This window comes from Plectrocnemia conspersa, unplaced genomic scaffold (genome assembly GCF_051122295.1).
Source record: "Plectrocnemia conspersa isolate PC_06_02 unplaced genomic scaffold, ASM5112229v1 ptg000002l, whole genome shotgun sequence".
NCBI lineage: Eukaryota > Metazoa > Arthropoda > Insecta > Trichoptera > Polycentropodidae > Plectrocnemia > Plectrocnemia conspersa.
The window spans coordinates 19437272-19459276 of record NW_028277166.1 but is presented as its reverse complement, the minus strand read 5'-3'; the positions used below and the strand labels follow the sequence as shown (position 1 = coordinate 19459276).

At 29.2% G+C, this 22005-nt stretch overlaps 1 protein-coding gene across 7 annotated transcripts in view; it reads right to left on the bottom strand.

Moving 5' to 3' along the window:
* The window catches only part of Camta (Calmodulin-binding transcription activator), a 307476-nt gene that overhangs the window by 70205 nt on the left and 215266 nt on the right, over positions 1-22005 (bottom strand). For all 7 annotated transcript variants that reach the window (XR_015808914.1, XR_015808915.1, XM_088181638.1 and 4 more), the window contains one exon: positions 3449-3584. Coding sequence is in view for 5 of the 7 variants with exons in the window: in XM_088181638.1 (XP_088037764.1) it covers positions 3449-3584 (136 nt within the window). In the remaining 2 variants the exon portion in view is untranslated. The remainder of the gene's footprint in view (positions 1-3448; positions 3585-22005) is intronic.

The window sequence follows — 22005 nt, the reverse complement described above, 5'->3', positions numbered from 1 at the left end:
TCGTTATAATCCATAATATTCATAGAAGAAACGGAAAATTTATACTTAGCTCATAAATTAGAGAGAGAATTTTTGTTTAGCCTTACAGAGAGCAGTGTAAGAAAACCAACATCAAACGGATTAATGGAGAAAGAATTTTAATCAACAGGTAAGAAAATAATTTACATTGCCTTTTTATCGATTAAACCAACATAAACACAAAACGGAAGGGTTTCTTCTATGACCAAAATTTTTTTATGCTTTTTAATATGTAATAATGTATCTTATATTAATTCATACAGATAGTATTATTAATTTATTTATTTATTAATAATCTTTTACCAATCTTCTAGTTGTTTTATGTTTAATTACATACTATAATAATTATATTTTGAAGCTTTAAGAAAATATATATCTACAATACTTTACTGTATTACATACATTTTTACATTCATAAAAAACTATCGAGAATTATCGAGAAATTTGAAAGGTAGTGTTAAGAATTATCATTTCTCTATAAATGAAAATCATCGAGAAATGAGAATGCCTAGTGCGACCTGTAATGGCAGCCTAACAATATATTTTATTTATAATGATATTCAAGTCTTAAATTTCTAACTTCTGCTTATTTTTTTTAATATTATATTGCAACCTAACTAATGCTTTACACAACGGGGAAAATCTGTACAAACTTGGTAAGGCAGTCAAGCATAATAAATACCTACAAGTAAATATTACCCATTAGACTGAAAAGTTTGAGAATCAGTGACATCTTTATTTTGAAATATAAATTATTATGTGTAATATACATTTGGGGCCGGTTTTAATAATAACGCAATTTTATAAATAAAAATTAGAGAAAAAAAAATTTCAGAAAATATTATTAAGCACTTTTATTATATGATTAATTTACAATACATTAAAAATAGTGCTAAAGTCTTAATCATAATAGATTGATGGACTTGCAAATAAGTTTCTTCATTTTATCGTAATAGAAGCTACACGATATCTACGCAATTTTATTAAAATAATTTTAACTATTTCTTGAAACTTTCTGAAATTGATGAAGTACATTTAGTTCTATAATATTTTATTACACTTTTTGTTTGTTAATGATAAGGGCCCTTAACTAATTATTTTATTATGAAATTCTTTATTTCTTGCTTCAAACATACGGCACCATTCTGCCTAATTTAACCTGTTTATGAAAATTATCGTTATAAAAAGGAACAAGCGGAGAATGAATTTTATGAGCAGTTTTTCCTTTCTTAGAAGAAAAACGGACAACTTAGCGAGAGTAAAAATTATGACTACCGCTTGGTACACACTGCTAATCACGCAGACCCTTGCAGAAATGGCAGTGTTACCAACCAAATTTTTTTAATAGTTCTGTATCTTTACTCTTTAAATATTTATATAATTTTGTGTTATATTCAACTCATATATTTTTTGTATAATACGTTTTCTTATTTGTTCTGGTAATGTACCTATGTTTGATACATACATACATATACACATGTATGTACATTCACAAAGCTGGCACAGCGACAGCCATTGAAATAATTTTCGTTTTCTTTTTCGCGATTTTCGCTCGTGGAGCTGCCGCCTTTATTGCCGGAAAATAATGCATTCGCCATTCCGGAGCGCGCAGTGGGCCGTACGGCCAACGCGATAAATCGGCCAGTATCGGGGACCAATTGCGGCTCCTGCCGATGATATCGGCGGCCGTAAAGGAACAATGGCGACAAAGTTATTATGTGTTTATGCAAAGGATGCGCTCGCGGGAAACAGCCAATAAAGCACCGCAACAACTTGCGATGCTAATCTGCTCTCTAAATATTATAGACGCCTCTCCGCTATTGTATTCCAACAAACTTCATTGTTTTGAAAGACTGAGTCTATGGGATATAGTGGTCAAATTCGACTGGATTTCAGTTAAAAATGATGTATTTCGCTTATGGCGCTGGTGATAAATCAACATCCGATAAGCGATTTGTCTATCAACAATTTTTAACATAATTGTAATTAAATTTAGATGATATAATATTATTTTTTTAAGAAAATTTTATCTGACAAGTAAATGCAACCAACCAATAAGAGCAAATGTAGTATATGCAAAGAGTTTTTTTGTTTTCATAGCTCTGCTGATTGTTGTCAACTTTTTTTTAATAATAATAGTTCAGTATATTTTTTTTTATTTTCAGAGTCATCATTAAAGATTAGTTAGTGTGCATAGTTCTTTGTCAAATTTCTTATATTATTAGTCGATTTTGAATTTTTATCTGGCAGTTTGTATTTTTTTCTTGTTTTTGGTAGCCCAGACATAAGCAATAATAAAAAAAGCAGAATTACTATGGTGTATAAAACTGACAAGATAAGGGATGACTCATCATTAAAATCTATAAAATCTCTATCTCTCTCTACGGCCTCCAGAGAGCCTTCTCCTAACAGAGAAGGCCTGCACCACTGCGCTTACACCTTTCAAAGTGTCAATGTGACTATAACGCCTTCAATGGCTACCGCTTACAGATACCGCAAGCCAAGAGCTATTGGTATTGTTTTTTATATGTATTATTAAAACGTAATATCATTAAAAAGCCTGACTTAGCAAAACCCTAAAACATTTTTTTTTTAATTTAAAAGCTTAATGTCACCGAATATTTGAAAAAAATAAATTATCACGGTACTCTTTGAGATGTAAGAAATATATTAAGAAGTAAAATATGCCACCTTTTTAAGTCTTCCTATAATACTTTTTATGCCTTATATCAATAAAAATAATTTTGTTTATTTTGTGATTATTTCGTTATTAATGTGACAGAATTGGATCAAGATACTTATACACAATTTTATGAAAAATTAGATAAGATATCAATAATGACAAACGATCTGTTATCCTATCTTTAGGCATATCCTAAAAGCTGATTTCGACAACTCGTTAATCAAAATGTAAAATTAGCATTTACTTAACCAAAGCTGTGCTTTGCGAGTAATGTATAATAAATAATAAAGCAACAATAATTAAAAATGACTTACAAAAATTTAATTATGGGGTGAGAGTATTTTTATATATGTATTTATTTCGAAACACACACGATTATGTACAAAAACTGTATACTATAGTATAAAAATAAATATTAGTTATTGTACCGATTATAATTGATCATCAATCTTTCAATTATATGTAGAGATTTCATAAACAATATTACAATTTTAAAATAGCCATTATATAATTAAAGTATATTTTTGAAATTCATCTGACAAATCTATAATATATCAATAGTGTAACACTATTTTTAAAGACCACTAGAAATATTTAAATTCCTATAATCAACTATAACTTTTCTATGAAAATTTTAAGCACTCGAAAAAATATTGGGCTTAACATTTTTAGTAATAGAATAAAAAAAAATATTTAAATAAATTTATAATATGTAAATAAATATTAAATTAAATAATATATACTCACTTCTGTACCCTGGACCTTCAGCTTCATGTGATCTTCGCGAGTGGTTTTTCCGTCTTTTCTTTTTTTCCAACAATAACCGTCTCTTCTGTAGCGAACCTTCTTCCTGCTGTATAACAGCATAGAACCACTCTTTGGCCTGAAAAATAAAAAAATAAATTAGTACAATTTAACAAGGCTAAAACAACAATATAGTCTTAAATTCTTTAAATATATAATAAAAACCAAACCTAGAGTATAAAATAATCCGAGATTAAAATTTTGCATTTTTAACTCTCGAGTGTATATTTACTTTCGAAAAAAATATTATTCAGAGCAAATGACCTAAAGTCTAAAGCCGACATAATAAAAGCAGCACGGTTTCGGGAATCCGATCGTAAAAGTTAAACCTACACGAGCACTGATTAGCCGTGACATAAACTTTCATTACGTGTACATATGCAGCTCACTGACCGTTTTCTCAATTAACTTTACCCGTAAAATCTTTCCATACACGCCTCCATATAAGCACCTATACACTATTGAAGAATTTTGATCTGAAAATTCGGCACTTTTGGGAGCTGATATCGAGCCGTAGTTGTTTGACTAAGTGGCCTTCGGCGCTCGTAGCACGTAGAAAGGGTCGTAGACCCTTCGTATACCAGTGAAAACGTTATCCTTATAAAATTTATACGGCCATATAAATATTCCATATACAAGGAGTACCGAAAAATAATAAAAAATATTTATTAAAAAATCTATAAAATCCCTCACGATTAAATAACTTTTCCTTGCATAAAATCGGATATCTCAAGGAGTGTTAAGATTAAGCGCTTAGAACTTAATGTGTATATTTATTGCGGTTGCAGGAACAGAAAAACATAAAGTAGATATTAATTAGCTGTTAATAAATATGAATTAGACAGACACTAAGTGTACTTGGGAGTTTTGGTTCTATATATGTATGTATGTATGTGTCAATATTTTTTTCCAAACGGCATTATTTTTCTCTAGTGTATTTCAAAAAAGTATATGTATTATTAACATATCTATTAGTGTGCATGATAAATTAGCTAGTTAGCTTTTTTTTTATTTTAAAAACGGTACATTATAATTTATCGTGTGATGTTTAAGTATATGGTTTTATTTTATAAATATATAATTAATGTGTACAAATATATTAATAATATGCATACATACATATAGGTCTTTAATTAAGAGTTATTAAATATAATATATAAAATTTTAAAATGATCAACCTAATCATGTATATAGTAATGATATATAACACCTCACCTACGTTAGCAATCAGTTCTGCAAGTTTGCAAAAGCGATGACACAGCGTGCGTACCCAAGCGTGTGAAATTGATGCCCACATATAATTTACATACGTATGTGTCTAGGTTTATATAGTTATTTGAATATTCTCTATTTATTATGTTGGCGTCAAGCTTAATATTATAATTGATTACACACGCCCGTGATATTGAGTTATAAAACTAACAAAGGGTTATATCGCTCGTTAATCGTTTAAGCCCCGGCGGATAGTCATTGTTATTATTGTTATTGTGTGTATGTGCAAAATCGGCGATATAATAAAATCCGAACGTGAAAACTTTTTGGCAGCCGAATATGGTTTAAAAAATAAAAGTCGACAAACACAAAGCGCGAGCTTTAATCCGGTCAGTAGTAAATCCATATTGTATTCGTGACGCGCACAATCGTTTGTGAAAGTTACGCTCAATTGGTCAAACTGCAATAAATCGTTCACGTTAAAAATTAGCCGTTTGTTAAAAATCAGTGGTGCGCTGCAACGGCTCGCAAATTATGCCCGAATATCCTGAAAAACATATTCGATTTATGTGCACGGCGATTTTTCGCAAAGCTTTATTTGAAAGCGCTTAATGGGTTAATTTTTTATTGCGGTACCAAAAAACTTGGATATACATATACATATTAATAAAAGGATAATATTACAACACTCGTCAGGAAATTTTCTGGAACATTTGAAATGAATCTAATATTAATATTTTGCAACGACGACAACGATACGCGGTACACACGCGTTAGCATCTCATTAATTAGACAGGTAATCGATAACAACTAATCCGAATCATTAGTACGTGAAAGCCTTAAAAATACAAACACTGCTAAATGCCGGATGAATACACTCTCAGCTTCTGATTTGATTACATAGTATCTTTTTTAGACATATAAAATTTATTTTTTAGTTACATCTCAATTAACTTTTTTCTTTGCTTATTAAAAAAACAGTTTATATACTATTTGTTATTTGATTCAATCCCGTTAGAATATTACAAATTATATGTACTAATTTAGTAAAATATTTTAATTTCCCGCTCAAGTTCATTAAAAGCATACTAAAATATTATCATTTGCATAAGATAAGAAAATTACACTCGAAAAATTTTGTTAACCACTGTTTTTGCTATTATTTTATGCTTTAGGTTGAATTAATAAAACGTACATACAGTAACACTTAAATATATGCCTTTTACTCAGTCGCTGTATTTTTCTTGTATTAACTATCAAGAAAACTTATGGTTAAATATGGCCTTGAGAAGTTTAAGACTTTACGTTCTTTTTGGTCTAATTTGGTTCCTGATTTTATTTTTAAAGGTTGCGAAGCCAGTCTCTTTGCTCATCTAGAGCAGGCCTCGGCAACCTTTTTTGGCTGCGGGTCAAAATAATTAAAATGTGACTATTAAAAAGACTGACAGGCTAGTGATATTTTTGGTCCTAACAACCATATATGTGGTCTAGTCGTGACATCGTAACACGTTAAAAAAAATATATTTGCAGAACTGAAATGGGTCACTTCAAATCATCAAACGGGTCACTTGCTGACCCACGGGTCATGGTTGCCAAGCCCTGATCTAGAGTGTATTTTTATCCTTATCTCAAGATGTTAACATTCCCTGATCTTTGAAAATGCACAAAAGTCACTTCTATTCATAAAAAAATACCAAATTGTGCATCAAAAATTCTTATCTGCTTCTGCTTAATTTTTAAAACTAATTACCTAATTCTATATCTACTTAGTCACTTTTGGCGTGTTTTATTGAACCAACAATATGGTATTTATCCCGCCCGATTCACTGTCACTAATCTCCAGTCTTTTAACAAAATAGTGACAGAACTTTTTGATCCGAGAATACAAATAGACGTAATATTTACTGAATAAAAAATACCAGTAAAGTTAATTATTATTTATTTTAAGTATATCGTCTAGTACAATATATCTTTAGTTGATAACAGAAAAAAATTAAATTAAATTATTTTTCAATGAAAAAGTTTTCGCGCAATTTTTTCAATTACGTTTTTTATTTAAATGTGAATATTAAGATTTACTTATTGCTTATATTAAACACCTATGTCTAGTGAAGCATATTTTATAAACTATTTGGGTAAAAATATGTCTAAGTCGAGATAAAAATAAACAAATAAAAGAAACAATTTCGTGGATGCAATATCTGTTTTCACTTTTCGCCAGCCACCCTTATCATAAGAAGGGGCCGGTAGGCTGCTACTTTATTACATAACATAATTACTAGGAACTGCTAAATAGCTTTAAACTTGCCTAAGATAAAACAAACATATTCCTTTTATATTGACACATCGCACATATTATACAAGAGGGCCAATATTTCGGCCCTCTAGGAATAAAATGGATAATATTATGTTACTTGGATTAATCCCCCATAATGAGAATTATTTGATTATTCGTTTTTACTTTAAAGCAATATGGACATCATCATTTTCCTAGTTCTATGCCATGGGGATCTAATTTGCAATAAATAAAATGTACGAATTTAAAACATGTGGTACCGAATGGTAAGTTTTGCCTCAATACCGGTATTAACGGTATTTCAATTCCTAATCATAGCGCATTACGGCAACCTATTAAGTCACGACAGTCTTAGTTTAATTTAAGTTAATAAGTAATTTAATATGTTAATTGCCTTAAAAACCACCACTTTTTAATTGTTTCTTAAAAATATTTTTATTGACAAGTGCTTAACCTTTAAATTCATACTAAATAATACTTAAATGTGTAAAGAAATTACATTACCTATGGAACAACCCAGATTTTTAATTAAAAATCGTAGCATTGTGACTTGATTTAATTTCTGCATATAAGTCGTTAATACAAAGCACGGATCCAGATTGTATCCCTGTGGTACTCCAAAACGAGCGAAACACTTATTGTAGCGATGATTGCCAAAGCTATATATATATATATAGTATTAAGCTCAGGTAAAATGAAATAGAGAGACAATTCAGGTAAACATAGACATTCAGAGTATGGAATATGAAATGGCGTCAAACGTTGCTTATCCAAATGATATTCATATAGATGGGGATTTAACTCCTAAGCCTATGTATGTCTAGTTATTGAAACATTTTCAACATAAACGCATATAATATATAAACCCAGTAAATAAAACGACGTGTGTAAAAAAATAATTATAATACAACTGTCGGTATCTCACTGCCGTGATATCCGCAGCTAGAACGCGTATGGGTGATGGACTTCAAGCTGTTTGCGCTTTAACCCTTATTGTTTGGTTCTCTTTTTATAATTTTTGCTAAGGAATTAGATTTAATTTTCTTGGCCACTTAGAAGCTGAACTGTTTTTTTTTAAATAATAGCGCATTTTTATAAATAAATGGCTTGAGCCCGCGGCCTCATGTTACCAGTCAAGGCCGCACAAATTACGCTGTTCCGACTTTATTTTATTTTTTAATTAATCACTTGTCCAGAAAGTCAAATAATTATGAGATAGCGATTTGTGCTACAGCTGTCATTTGTTGATATGCTGCTTTTTAGGTAAATAAAAATAAATATTAATAATCGCCTCATTTAATTATTTGTTTGACGTGTACAAACACAGTCTTTTTGACTAACGCCTGTTATTACAAAAGGACTTTATTAAAATAATTAAACTAAAAAGATAAACAAGCATTTTCAACGAAATATAAAGAAAATAATATGATAAAATTGTGTAAAAGTACTGCCATACAGTTTTTGTCTCTATTCCAACTTTTTGCTGCTTACAGGACTTCCACCATTCAATTGACAACCCAGTCATGTAAATGTAGGGCATTGACAAAACTAATAATTATATTATAAAAAATATACGCTACAATAACAACTTGTACTATTACTCCACCGCCGATCGATAAAATATAACAAAAAAGAGACGAAAACATTTAAAAGAGGCGCCGACTAGACGCGTGCGAAAGCGACCGAAACACCAATAAGCGCTCCAGGGCTGTGCCAAGTCATTATAATTAAATTATTATTCAAAATTTGAGCGCACACTTTTTTTCATTTTCGCGGCCCGAGAGAAAAAACGGCCCGACGACAACTTTAAGCGCTTTAACGCCCCGCAATTAATTATATAGTGTACGCGGGATTGAAATTTACGGTCGACGAATATCCCCGTGTCGTCGGGCCTTTTTCAGATTTTTTAACCAAGGATTTTTCAGCCGCTCTCACCTTTCCCTGAATATAAATAAGCATCATGGAGACAATTTCATATAATCCACGCGAACCTAGATTTATTCTATCATTTTTAACCTCACTCTCCTACCTTTTTATGTTTTTTTCTTGATTATTGAGAATTTTCAGATTGTTTGATTAAATGAAACAATTAAATACATATTAAAAACTCTGAAAGTGCTACTTATATAATTATGATTTAAGAATTTCTGTCTGACTTATAACAAATGTCAGTTTTGAAACATAGATCTATCTCAGGAAAAACTATCTAAGTCCGTTGTTCGATTTATAAAAGCATGCCTATCAAAGTTTCAAAAGATCTTTGATCTTTGACCAAAAAAATACAGGTGCGCCACCCAAGAATGTCTGAGTAGCACTATATTATAGTGCTCGTAGTCTTTTATTATGTAACTGTAAAATTTATAATTTAAAAAAATAATATATTAATTCAAGAGCATAATGAACACATCTGATTTATTATATTATCAATTTAATTTAATATACCCATATTTATATATTATATATACTAGACTAGACGTTAAAACGGGGTGTCAGAAAACCCTGTATCTTTGTTCTGTCTCGTCTTAATGAAGGTCTGATTAATGACCTCACGTGTGCGTAACCGTGAATGAAAAGGGCCATTTTGAATAGGTTATATTACGTATTATACGCGTTGCGTAATTCTAAGCGCAATTATAATTCAGATATCGCATACGTCAGCTATACACCCATAGAAACGATATTAAACGGATTTGACATCAATCAAAAAACGTCACGTGATACACGTGTATAAACGTGATATGCCTCATTGGTAATGTGAGTGTTAATGTAAAAACTTTGATATACATACTATTGTCACAGCTTTACAGATTTGCCTGTTGAGTTTGTATTTGAAAATCTAAATATGTACTTAGCTTAAGCTCGCTTCTGGCTGTATTTTAATGTTATTCATGACATTTTTTACCATAGTTACTTATTTTGTGGGATTCAATGTTTCGATCACAAAAAACATGAGTTGTAGCAATATGAAAATATTGACTTGTAAGAAATCACGAAATATATCCTAATTAAACTACATCCATCCGTAAGTTTTTTTCATGTTATGTATTATAGTTATTAAAGTTACAAAATCAAAAATATAGATAAACCTTTAATTTGTTAAATTCTTCTAAATTTGTTTTTCTGGTACTTTTTTAGCAGTTATCTGACAATAAAATTGTGAAATTATTTTTAATCATACTTAATGAACAATTGCTACTTCGTATATACAATATATTTCATATTAGAATCAAAGTTAAATGATTAAGTCAATGTTATAGAAGTTAAAAAATAAAATAAATTTATTTTTTTACTTTAATAATTTAAAGCTACAAATAAATTAACTAAAAAAAAGTAATAATATAAATTATTGCTTACAAGAAAAAATAGGGAATAAAAATATTTTTTTTTTAAGAAAAATAACAATGATCTTATTAATAAATTTGTATCTTAAAAAGTTACTAAAAAATTATATTTTAATGAAAATATTTTTCAAGCAAATCTTACCTTTAATATATAAACGGCTTTAAATTGCTTAGTTTGTTTCATAATGTTTTTGTTCTTAAATATCGAAATATTTAAAAATATATATTTGTATGGTCGATCATATTAACGTTATATCTGATTTTTAAAAATACAACAATATTCTTCTCACGCGTCCTAATAGTATTTTTTTAATCAAATATAATAATATTTTGATTTATATTATACGTTTTAAAGATAAAAACATACCTAAAAATGTTAAATTATTTTTTGTAAGTAAATAATGATTGCTATAAAAATTTTAAAAGGCTTCGAGTTAATACTTATCATGTATTTACCGAGGATTTCCCAACGTTTACGATGCTAGTATAACATATTTTGCTATTTTTTCATTTGCTGTTAGTAAAAGCTAATTGTTATTGAGTACGTTATATTTAATATGAAACATTTTTAAAACAGGCGTTCGAAAATAATTAATGATTTTGTAACTTGTATACATTATATTTGTTCGTTTGAAGGTATCGTTAAGCTTTGAGTTACGTCGTATGTATTTAGGCGTTATTACGAACGTAATTCCACTTGTTAATTAATGGTTTGATTGCCACTGATTACTTTCAGGGTTTCGACGTAATAAAATATCGTATAAATATTTTTATTTTAGCTGGAAACTTTTTTTTCGTTTACGACGTTGATTCACGTTTAGGCTTTAGAACCAAAGTCGGCCAAGTTTGCGCCGAGGATGGATGTTATTTTAATGTTTTGTCTTTAAGGAAATGTTATTTATCAAAGTCAGCCTGTGGGAATATCGCAAAGATCCCGCGGGATTTGGCTCGAGAGTCGCGGGCAAACTTCGCAATCAGTTTGCCAAGTCGACATTAAAATTTTCGATAGCCAAAATGTTGAATATTTTACATTATAACATGATAAACGGAGAAAAATAATATTATGTTAATTTTTTTTATGTTGCCGGAATTAGTTTACATTAGCATTAGAGGGATGCGTGCGAGCGTTAAAGATCAACTTTCAAAGTTCGCAAAGTGGCTGAAAGAGCTGCCCGGAGAAATTGGTGTAAAGTTCGCCTTGAGAGTTAAAGAGCCTTTGTACATATTATGGGGTGTGTATGTATATTTATGTACGATAAATAAAATTATTTTTACACATTAATAGGTCAATATTTTATGCACCCTCAATACTACTAAAAAAATATAAACTTATTCCAGGTATAACTTATGCTAGACGTATCTTTTTCTTTAAACAAGTGTAATTAACACTATTAAATTAAATGGCATACATCCGAATAGCAATTGTAGAAAATTTTAAATTTATATAATAATTAATAAATATTAAATACATTGATATTATACGTATATAAAAATCGTCTAAGTACTAAATTATTTTTTCTATATTTTATGAATGCTTATCTAGTTACAATACTTGCCAATAGCGCACAAACGTGATACAATGCTTATGAGTGAAATACGTGTTACAAAAAAGCCATATAAAAACCAAATACCCGGATGGTACTGCGCATGAAGGTACATCAATAATAATTAAACATTACGAACTGCTAGAAAATCGGCATGTTTATATTCAAAAAAAGAAAATAAAAAAAAGCTAAAAACGAACAAGGACACCAAGCATTAAAACCAAACTAAATAAAGCAACATAAAGTTAAAACAAATTCTAAGTAACATATGTATCTTAATTTTAAAATAATAATTTTATGGGTTGGTAAAAGATTCTTTGTTTATTTTAAGCTTATGATATTTATAGAGATTAAAATTAGTATATAATTAATGGATATTAAATATGTGATTCGTAGCATATGTTACATACGGCAACTGCAATAATTTATGATTTAAATATCAGTCTATTTACATAACATCCATCTTGTCCATCAGTATTAACAACTATTCGACATAACCGAAACCAGACCACAAAATATACAAACATAACACAAACACGAAATATTAGGTTTCAGAAATTTCGCTGAGCAAAACGATAACGCCGTTATTTACGATGTGCATTTGAAACTTATCAACGAAACCAAAAAATACGCTATTCAATTTTATGCACCCTGTGTTATACACGTAACAACCCACGTCAAGATCTAGATACCATACATCATCCGAGTCAAAAAAGAAACATACTACACCATAGCTCAAATCATCTCAAAGCTCTAATACACGATCGCTTCCGTGTCGGCAAAAATTCGCGCAAATATCCGATATACCTTACAATTTTTTTCCACTATTGTTTATTATCACGCTATATCGTGTAATATCCGAATGACAAAATACTTCTTTTTTCTACACCAGCACACACCAAACTTTTTTAGACCGAGGATAAATGATTACTTTTGCGCCCCACGTTGATAAATATGAAGCACGAACGTTGCTTCGTTTTTTTAGCAATTATTTTGCACATTTGAATGAGGATTTAGATTTTCTTTGTAGATTGAGAAACGCTGCTCCTTAAAATACTGAGCCTTTCGACACGGAAGGACTCGGTCCGCTCAAGAATTCCTCATGTTTTATTGCCTTATATTTGCCATAACTGCGTTTTGAACTTTGAACCGAATAAAAAGAGCGTTACGTCTTTATTAAAAATTTGTACACGTATATATATACGTTTGTGTATATAAAAAAGAGCATGAACGAGAAAATGCCTTACGCTTTTTATTACGCCCGTGTTTGGGCCGTATCGTTTTGTTTGATGCTTTTATAAATATGAAAAGTTTTATGCTAGTTCTGAACGTATGTAGATGATATATTACACATCTTTTTATATATGACGTCTTTATGTATCATTGCATAAGAATCGTCTATTTTAATATATTTATTACAATTACGTTCACTTCGTTTAATGTAAAGGATTAAATAAACCACCAGTACAATCAAGTTTTACCTTGAAAAAATACGAAAGCTCAAATAATGATTTTTGTTATTTAATGTATTATAGAAATTGCAATAATTGATCCATAAATAAATATATTTATTGAAAGTGATTTATTTGTGTTTTATATTATAATAAAAACACACTAAAAAGATATACGCCCACATAAAACGTGATAAACCACAAGCCATCTTTTAAATGAATAGCAACTTCACAAGAAGTAATATTAGTAACTGTTACCACGAACATGTAACAGAGCTCCAAGATGTCAACATCAATTATCGCGGCTCTGTGAAGACTCAAAACAGATAGGGTGTGTTTTACGTTAATATGATCACATTTAGCAAAACGTGTATTTCGGATAATTAAGTTTTCGTATCATATACGCTAAATTACATATTTCACACAAGGTCAGACTGTTTTATAAAAAAAAAATTATTTATTCATTCACATTCATTGTTTCACCATAAATCGTTCGTTGCATTTCCTTATACACTGTATAAGCACCTGGATCAAATTAGCAATCGGCAAGTCGCCGCCGCCTAGGGAGTACCAGACGCATCAGCTGTTCCTAGATAACCTATTAAGTCCCAGTTGTAAATCTCCGAGGGAAGTGTCCGGCGACCGTAATGGTGCATACATAAATATCCCAGAGCTTTCTAATTACCAAGTCCTGAAAGGCGTGAAATCCCCGAACGGAGCGAAGAAACGAAATAGACCCGGGAGCCAGACCACGCTAATGTTCGCATGCTTTGTTTGTTTGAGTTAGAGTGGAGCTATGAAAGGGTTGACTATCCCTGTCCCTCTGAGCAACTGGCCATTGACCGTAATAAATCCTATATTAGACCTGGTTGGAATTTGTAATAAACTCTCTGGGGCGGAGCGTTAACCTGAAGACAATGATCGATTCCAGCTGAGAAAGATCAACGAGATAATTTCGCTAGGAAAGAGACTTCTTAAGAAAAAGTATTAAGTTAATCTTTGTTATGAAATAAAATTTTATGAACTTTTTACACCGAAAAAAGCTAGTTAAATAAAAATCCAAAACATTTCAGATTAACGGGAAGGATATTTTTAAAAATCGCTGATCGAGAATCTAATGTACAGATAATGGTTAATTTGAAGTTTAAACAGATACGGATTTTAAATAATTTTTAATAATAAAACTTAATTTATTGTCTTATCTATAACATACTTTTTAGACTGTATAAGATTTTGTCTACAAAAAAATGTATATGTACAATGATTTCATATTTTATTTTAAAAAATGGCTAATAACAAGATGCACTATTTAAAAAAGATTTTTATTGTTTTGATGTTATTTTCGATGAAAAGTGTTCAGATTATTTTTTTTCAATACATACATACATATGTATATGATATTCTTTATGATCTGAAATAGCTTATTTTTTGAAAAATAAATAAACCTTGTATGATCTACCCAGGGTGGTTTAAATTATTTTATATGATATGTTTCCGTGAGATCGGGAGAATCTAGGAAAACATAACCTGCAATGATCGACTACAATTATAATTAAAGTAGCTTTAAAACTTGGCTTTACCCATTTTTATTATTTTTAGATTTATTATTAGATTTAAATACAAATTTATTTCAATATTTCGCTCCAAGATGTCAGAACTAGTAAGAAGAATCCTTGGAATTAGGATGCGTTCGCCCTCAAGTGGTTAAAATACCACAGTTGACCTAGAAATGGCAGTTAGAATGACATGTGCAAATGACACGTCGCTACTTTTTGCCGTTTGAGAGAAGTTCTTGTGACAGATAAACAGAAACATGTATTTTCTGCTTAATAGTATAAATGAAAATCACTAATAAAAAACTTTAAACAATAAGTATTATCTTTTTAATATACATATATTTTGCATGTTAGGTTTTATTATGTTTACATGAACATACATACATATATTGGCTAAACTTTAATTATTAACCCAGGAGTCAATAATTAAATTTTAGCCAATATAGTTTTTGAGTATATTTTAAACCCTTTAAACATTATAACTGATTTCATTGCTTCTTTCAAATAAATCATTGAAAACTTACGGATAACTAATGGCTAATTTTACAGTAATAAATCGTTTGATCTTTAGAATTATATGATTTTGAATTATCTTATATATAATTGTTCTAAGCCGTCGCTTCCGCCGTCGCTTCCGTATCCGGACGCGCATAACTTTAAACGAAACATTCTCCGTTCAATTATCTACTCTGTAAATCGTATCGCTTTGTATTAACAGTGTGTAACAATACACGTAAACAAAGGAAATATATTTAATTATAATAATAAATAATAATAAAAATTAAAATTGAATTTGTTCCGATTGATTTTCGAGCCGCCGGTAATGCGTTCTGTTGTTTCGACCAATCAAAAATAAGCATTCAAATATTCAAATAGCGTCGACCAATGAAAAATAAGCATTCAAATTCAAATAGATAGTACCGTGACAACACTTTTAAATAATTATTATTTAATAATAAAATTTTGCTACGCGACAATAATTTTCATTAATTCGTCATTTGACTGAATAAAAATGAAATATATACATAATGTGTTAAGGATTAGAAGAATACATTGATTAAACTAGATAAACAATCATAAAATAATCTTCGTAATGAAATTTTCAAATTTTGAATTCTCGGCGACGGGCTCCGAGGCCTAAAAGTGAGTTTTTGCTTTTATAAATAATTGGATTGCAAATTTACTAGGTGTGTTATACCTATGAAAATTAAATATATACATAATGTGTTTAGGATAAGAAGAATACATTGATTAAATTAGATAAACACTCATAAAACAATCTTTGTAATGAAATCTTCAAATTTTGAAATCCCGTCGCCGGGCTCCGAGGCCGAAAAGTAAGTTTTTATAATAATATTACATAAACATTATCATTGCTTTCCGATTTTATACACATATACGTTAGATTTTAAGAATTTTTAAATTAACCAGTTATATTTTAAACATGAACGTGTAATATATCCTTAGTATGTGAGGATTGAAAGTTAATGTCGATCAAATCGGCGCTGTCGGACAACTTATAAATGTGTAGTTTCTTGGATGTTATCTAATAAACGACATTTTACAATGATTATAAATATGTGATTGCATACCTGGAATAATCGATAGCCAAAATATCTAAGAGTGGGTTATTTTTAATTCCGATGTGGCAAAATATGTACAATTTTTGTTCTGTGCCATCATTCCTCTTTCTGAATAGCCAAATTTAAGATATTCAGTTACATCAAACTTATGTAGTATGTTCTTTATAAAAAGATAATACTTGCTCACAGTGACTTCAACATGAGAAGATTAACTCTTTGTTTATATATACCAATTCTACGTTGTAGCCATATAGGTCATCAAATTGTTCCATCATTGCTTCTGAAAAATAATTAAAAAACAATAAGACTCTTATCAAGAGTAAACATTGAACACACTATTACTACTAATGTAATCCATAAATTAAATTTAAACGACAACCGAAGAACAAAATTGATGGATGTACTGTAGAGGATTAAACACGTAGATTGGCATATCTTCATCTTCTACAAAATTGTCACAATATGTCATAGTTTTTTATTATTACTAGCATTGTAATATGTTTAATTAACTTCGTTATGTATACATTTAATTGCCAAATCACCGCTGTTTGTCTTTTAATATTAGATCCTGGAAAGTCAATAGTAATTTTGTTAGAATAACCGTGTTATATTATTCATTTATAACTAAACACTTACTGGCACACCTGCAATTTATAGTTTTGTCTATAATTTCAAATGCTGCATCACTTGAATCATCTTCAATTTTCACTTTTTAACAAAAATGCCGCGATTATAACATATTTCGCAGCGGGTAGACGAGCGCTCGCCAGATGTGAACTGTCAAAGCAAATTTGGGAAGTCCCGCGCTTGAGAACGAACTAAATTGATTTTAACGAGCGAAATTGATTTTAACGAGCGAAATTTATTTTAACGATTTAAATTGTATAAAATTTATTAAAATATGTATAAAAATCATCAAATACAAAAAAAAATGTTTTTTAAAATATTTTTTTAGTTTACAGATTTAAAATATAATATAAATAATGTGGATATGTATTAACTTCTCTATACAGAAAAAATATGTACCTAAATTTTGGCGAACGTTGGCAATTTAAAGTTTTAGTTTTTAGAGAATTTTTAAAACTTTGCTTTAAAAAATATTTTAAACAAAAAGGGGCAAAGTTTCAAAATAAGTACTATTCATTACCAACCAACTACTAAGCGCACAGTATTGCAAAAATCCATCTTACTGACGCCTTTGAAACTAAACTACACAAAAATGTATAACACTAATTTAAATATTTTTTAAATTAAAAGTTTCAGAATAAAATTTCAAGATTTATTCAAAATATTTTTTTCAACATTAAAAATATTTTTTATTTTATTATGGATTTTAAATATTAATCATTTATTATAGATTTTAAATATCATTAGTTCATTATTAATTTTAAATATAGTGAAAACTTTTTACACTCATTAATTATTAAAATATATAATGCTGCGCAGAAAAACATTTACTTTAAAAAAGATGTAAATCAAAATATTTTTTAATCAAAAAAGACAAAGGTTTCAAAATTATTAATATTTTTAAAACGCACTTTTGGTCTAAAGTAACAGATTAGGTGCTTGATATCTTTAGTTTATTGTTTCTTTCTCATTAGTAAATGTAATTAAAAACTGACTTTTATATTTACACATAAAACATAGAAATATTTTTTTTAAATTATAAAGTAACTTATGATGTCACCAAAAAGCTTTTTTATTACGAAAATTTAAATTTATGATATAATTGTGTTATGCAGCGTTAAAACTGGAACTCAAACACATAAAATACCCTAAAACACAATCAATGACTTATAATCACTCACATTGCACTAACTATATATGATCGATTGTGTTGTAGCGTTAGTAAGGTGTAACAAAATATTTTTTCATATCAGTAATATTTTTGAGCGGATGTGTAACCGATGCTATTTATTATTATTATTATTTATTAAACTGTAAACCTACTTTTAAATGATACAAAATGTTACGTTTTAATATTATTTTTTATGTTGAAAACATTTTGATATTTTTTGTTTTAATAATATTTAGTAAAGTTACAAACCTATTTTAAAAAATATTACAACGAAATCTCTGTGTAACGAATACCGAAATAACAAAATTCCCAGTATAACGAATCTTTAATTTGTCCCCGAAAAACTTGCATACAAAATGTTTTCATTATAACGAAGACTGATTTCAGTATAACGAAATATTTTGATCCGAATTTAAGAATGACGTTGCAACTTTACACAATATTTCTCCAAATTCAGTTCGTTCTTGACGTGGTGTGTGACAGATGTGTTCAAAAGCGACATTACAGGTGTTTCGCTGGCCCTCAAACTTTTTTTATAAAACATTTTTTTCACAAATTTTATTGTTTCATACAGTATCCTTAAAAATGGGCAAAAAACTATCTGTCAACCTTATAAGAGGTTATTTCGATGTTGTAGTAATGTGATAATTAAAAATAAAATATATCATCTTCCTTACGTTCAATATAACGAATTTTCAGTATACCAAAATTTATTCATTGAGCTTCGCTGTATTGAAATTTCATAGTACAATTTTTAATTTATTATTATCTAGCCAAGTTTTAAACCTATTCATAAATGATATACAATATTTAGATTTATCATTAAATATCTAAGTTTCAATATAACGATAAAATCTAACGTTGTAAATCTAATAAATAATATAAAATGTTTTCTTCTGGAAATATTTAGTCAAGTTGTAAACCTATTTTCAAATGAATTGAAAATGTTAAGTACTTTTTTATAGATTGAACTATTTTGTCTATCATTGAAAATCCTAAATAGTAATGTCCAATTTGAACCATTAAATTTTAAAAAATGTTTAAAAAAATCAGAACGAAGCAAAAATTATATTTAAAACCCAAAAAGTTGAGGGTCCGGTATTCGCACACTCGCTAGCTTTCGGTACCTCACGATAGTGAGGTACCGACAGCTAGTAGTATTATAAATTACTTTATGGTATCAAAGCCAAATATAGCTCATTATATGCAGTACTTTTGCATTTTTGTCGTTAGCATATTAGCATTTTTTTTATAAATTAATATACTTTTAAATTAATTGTCAGGGTTTGAAACTACTTTTTTACACTTATGTATAAAAAAAAAATTCTAATAAACATGTATATTTTATATATATCTTAAAAGATAAAGCGTTTGCTAAAAATATTTAATAACAGAAAATTGCTATTTAATTATTATAGCTTATAAGATAAAGTAAACACAAACGTATTATATATCGTTTATGTATGTATGTAGGCTGCCCACATTGAGGCCGAGATGTGTGGTGGCTATTAGTTTTTAGGATGTGGTGGCAAACCATCTCGAAAATGGATGTTGGCCAGCTGTGGCCGATTGTTAGCTGGACATAGTGTGAGTTTATGCACTGCACTCTCTGAGAAAATTCAGAAACCATGAACATATTTCCATACTGGCAATGATAAAAACCAAGGCGGCGAAAATTCTGACTCAGCTGATATAAAATAGATTCCTATATGTAATTATATAATATATATTGTAGATGTTTGTTAATTGTATAGTTTTTCCGACTTGTCCTTTTGGGAACAAAGAAGATTTTGCTCATTGAAACGCTATTAACCTACTTTCTCTCTAATAAACGTTACGTAAAGATAAACCGCTGATACTGGCTATTTGGTGAGTACTTTCAAAATGGTACAAAAATAATAGCCATCCTGTATATATATAGAAAAAGCTTTAATCGTTATTTTCGTTGAGTGGCTTTGAATAATTTCATGTGAAATTAAAGAAGCGTTTTGTATAAAATAATTCTAGCATGCTGGAGAACTTTGAAATTAACTCATGAAATATTTATGCTCCAGCAATGAGATTTACGCGTTCATACTCAAAGCCCGTATACATTATTATATAAGGTTGTGTAGCACGAATACACAAACTAACGTTATATACAAATCAAACTTAAATAATTTATACAAAGCATGATAAAAACAACGATCGAACTTAGCGCGAGTTTCAAAAGATTCCACGAGGGGTCGCGCTGAAATATATCTCTCGCGAAAAGCGGACAAAAAAGGCGAACCTCTTGTTTCCGCCAAACTTTCCTAACTATCAAAGTTTTGTTCCTGGGTACTTTTTTTTCGTCATTCAACATGCAAAGTCCCCCAGGTCGCCGGCAAGGATAACTAATTCTTTCTAACTTTAATTAGATATGAATCGGAACGGTAGGCTTGAGACCCGCTAGGATCTCCGAGCTTATATATTATTACGGGAGGCTCTCGAAACGTCTGTTCAACTTTGTACACCTTTTGGCCTTTGAGGCTTGCATGAATCGCATGCACATTTCACAAGTGCCAAAAGAAGTCATTAAGTGAAGTAATAAAGCTCGACGCTCGCGCAACGCGAACGTGAGCGCGTCATTTTGTATAGGGAAAATGTGACTGGGTATAAATAGTGTTGGGGGAGTTAAAATATAATAAATTTATGTATTTAGATAGGACAACTAAGTATTTTAATAATAATTTAATTTTAATTAAAATTATTTTATTGAAATTAAATTATTCCTAAGCTTTGTGCTACATTAAAAAATAACACGAAAGCACTTATAATAGCATATTATATTATAAGTCAGTTTTTATAAGCTTGTGAAAAAAAAATCATAAATATTTTAAGATACTGAATAGAACATTAAACATTTACTTAATTACTTAATATAATTCAATTAAAGTTAGAAGTTATATACGACACCTTTTATTAAATACAACATCTAGCAAATGCATTATGAATTATCTCCGTTACTTAGCATTATAAAAATCACGATTCTAATTAAAAACATGTTTAATTTTATTTTAAAGTACTTATTGAGTGTATTTATATTATTTTGTAATTACATAATAAAAAGAAGAGTATAAACTCTCATTCATAAAAAATATATTTTTTTCATTTAATATAAATATATATGTTTTTATTATTAAGGGTTTTTGCTTTCTAAGCAATATTATATTCACTTGAAATTAAGTTTTTATTATACTAAGACTAAACATTACAAATTTAAATCTTACATTTAATATCCAAAATTCGCATTAAAAAAATACGTCTACTATTTTCTTATATTTTCACAAATTTAAATGAATAAATTTTTAATTAGTAACAATTTCTGAACGTAAATATATAACAACCCAACCAAAAATGATAAAGTCGGCAGGTCTCAAAACGGTCAAAAAGCTTGTAGCCAAATTTATAGCCGCGTAGAATATTACTCTATTCAGTCTTTAAAAAAAAGCCATCTAAGACAAAATATGTTTCTTTTTTAGAATAAAACGCCTACAATGAAACATTTTTTATCCAATCAAGTTAAAAGTACCCGTCGCAGATGCCTTACAAATGGATAACACGTTAATTCAAGATTGCCATCTAAACGGTCGTTCATAATCTGCTCTAATGACCACTGGCAATCTGTTTTAAAAAGAGTACTTAAGAGATATCCTTTTAATAATTGGTCGTTATATCGAAAGGGGCAGAAAAAAAAA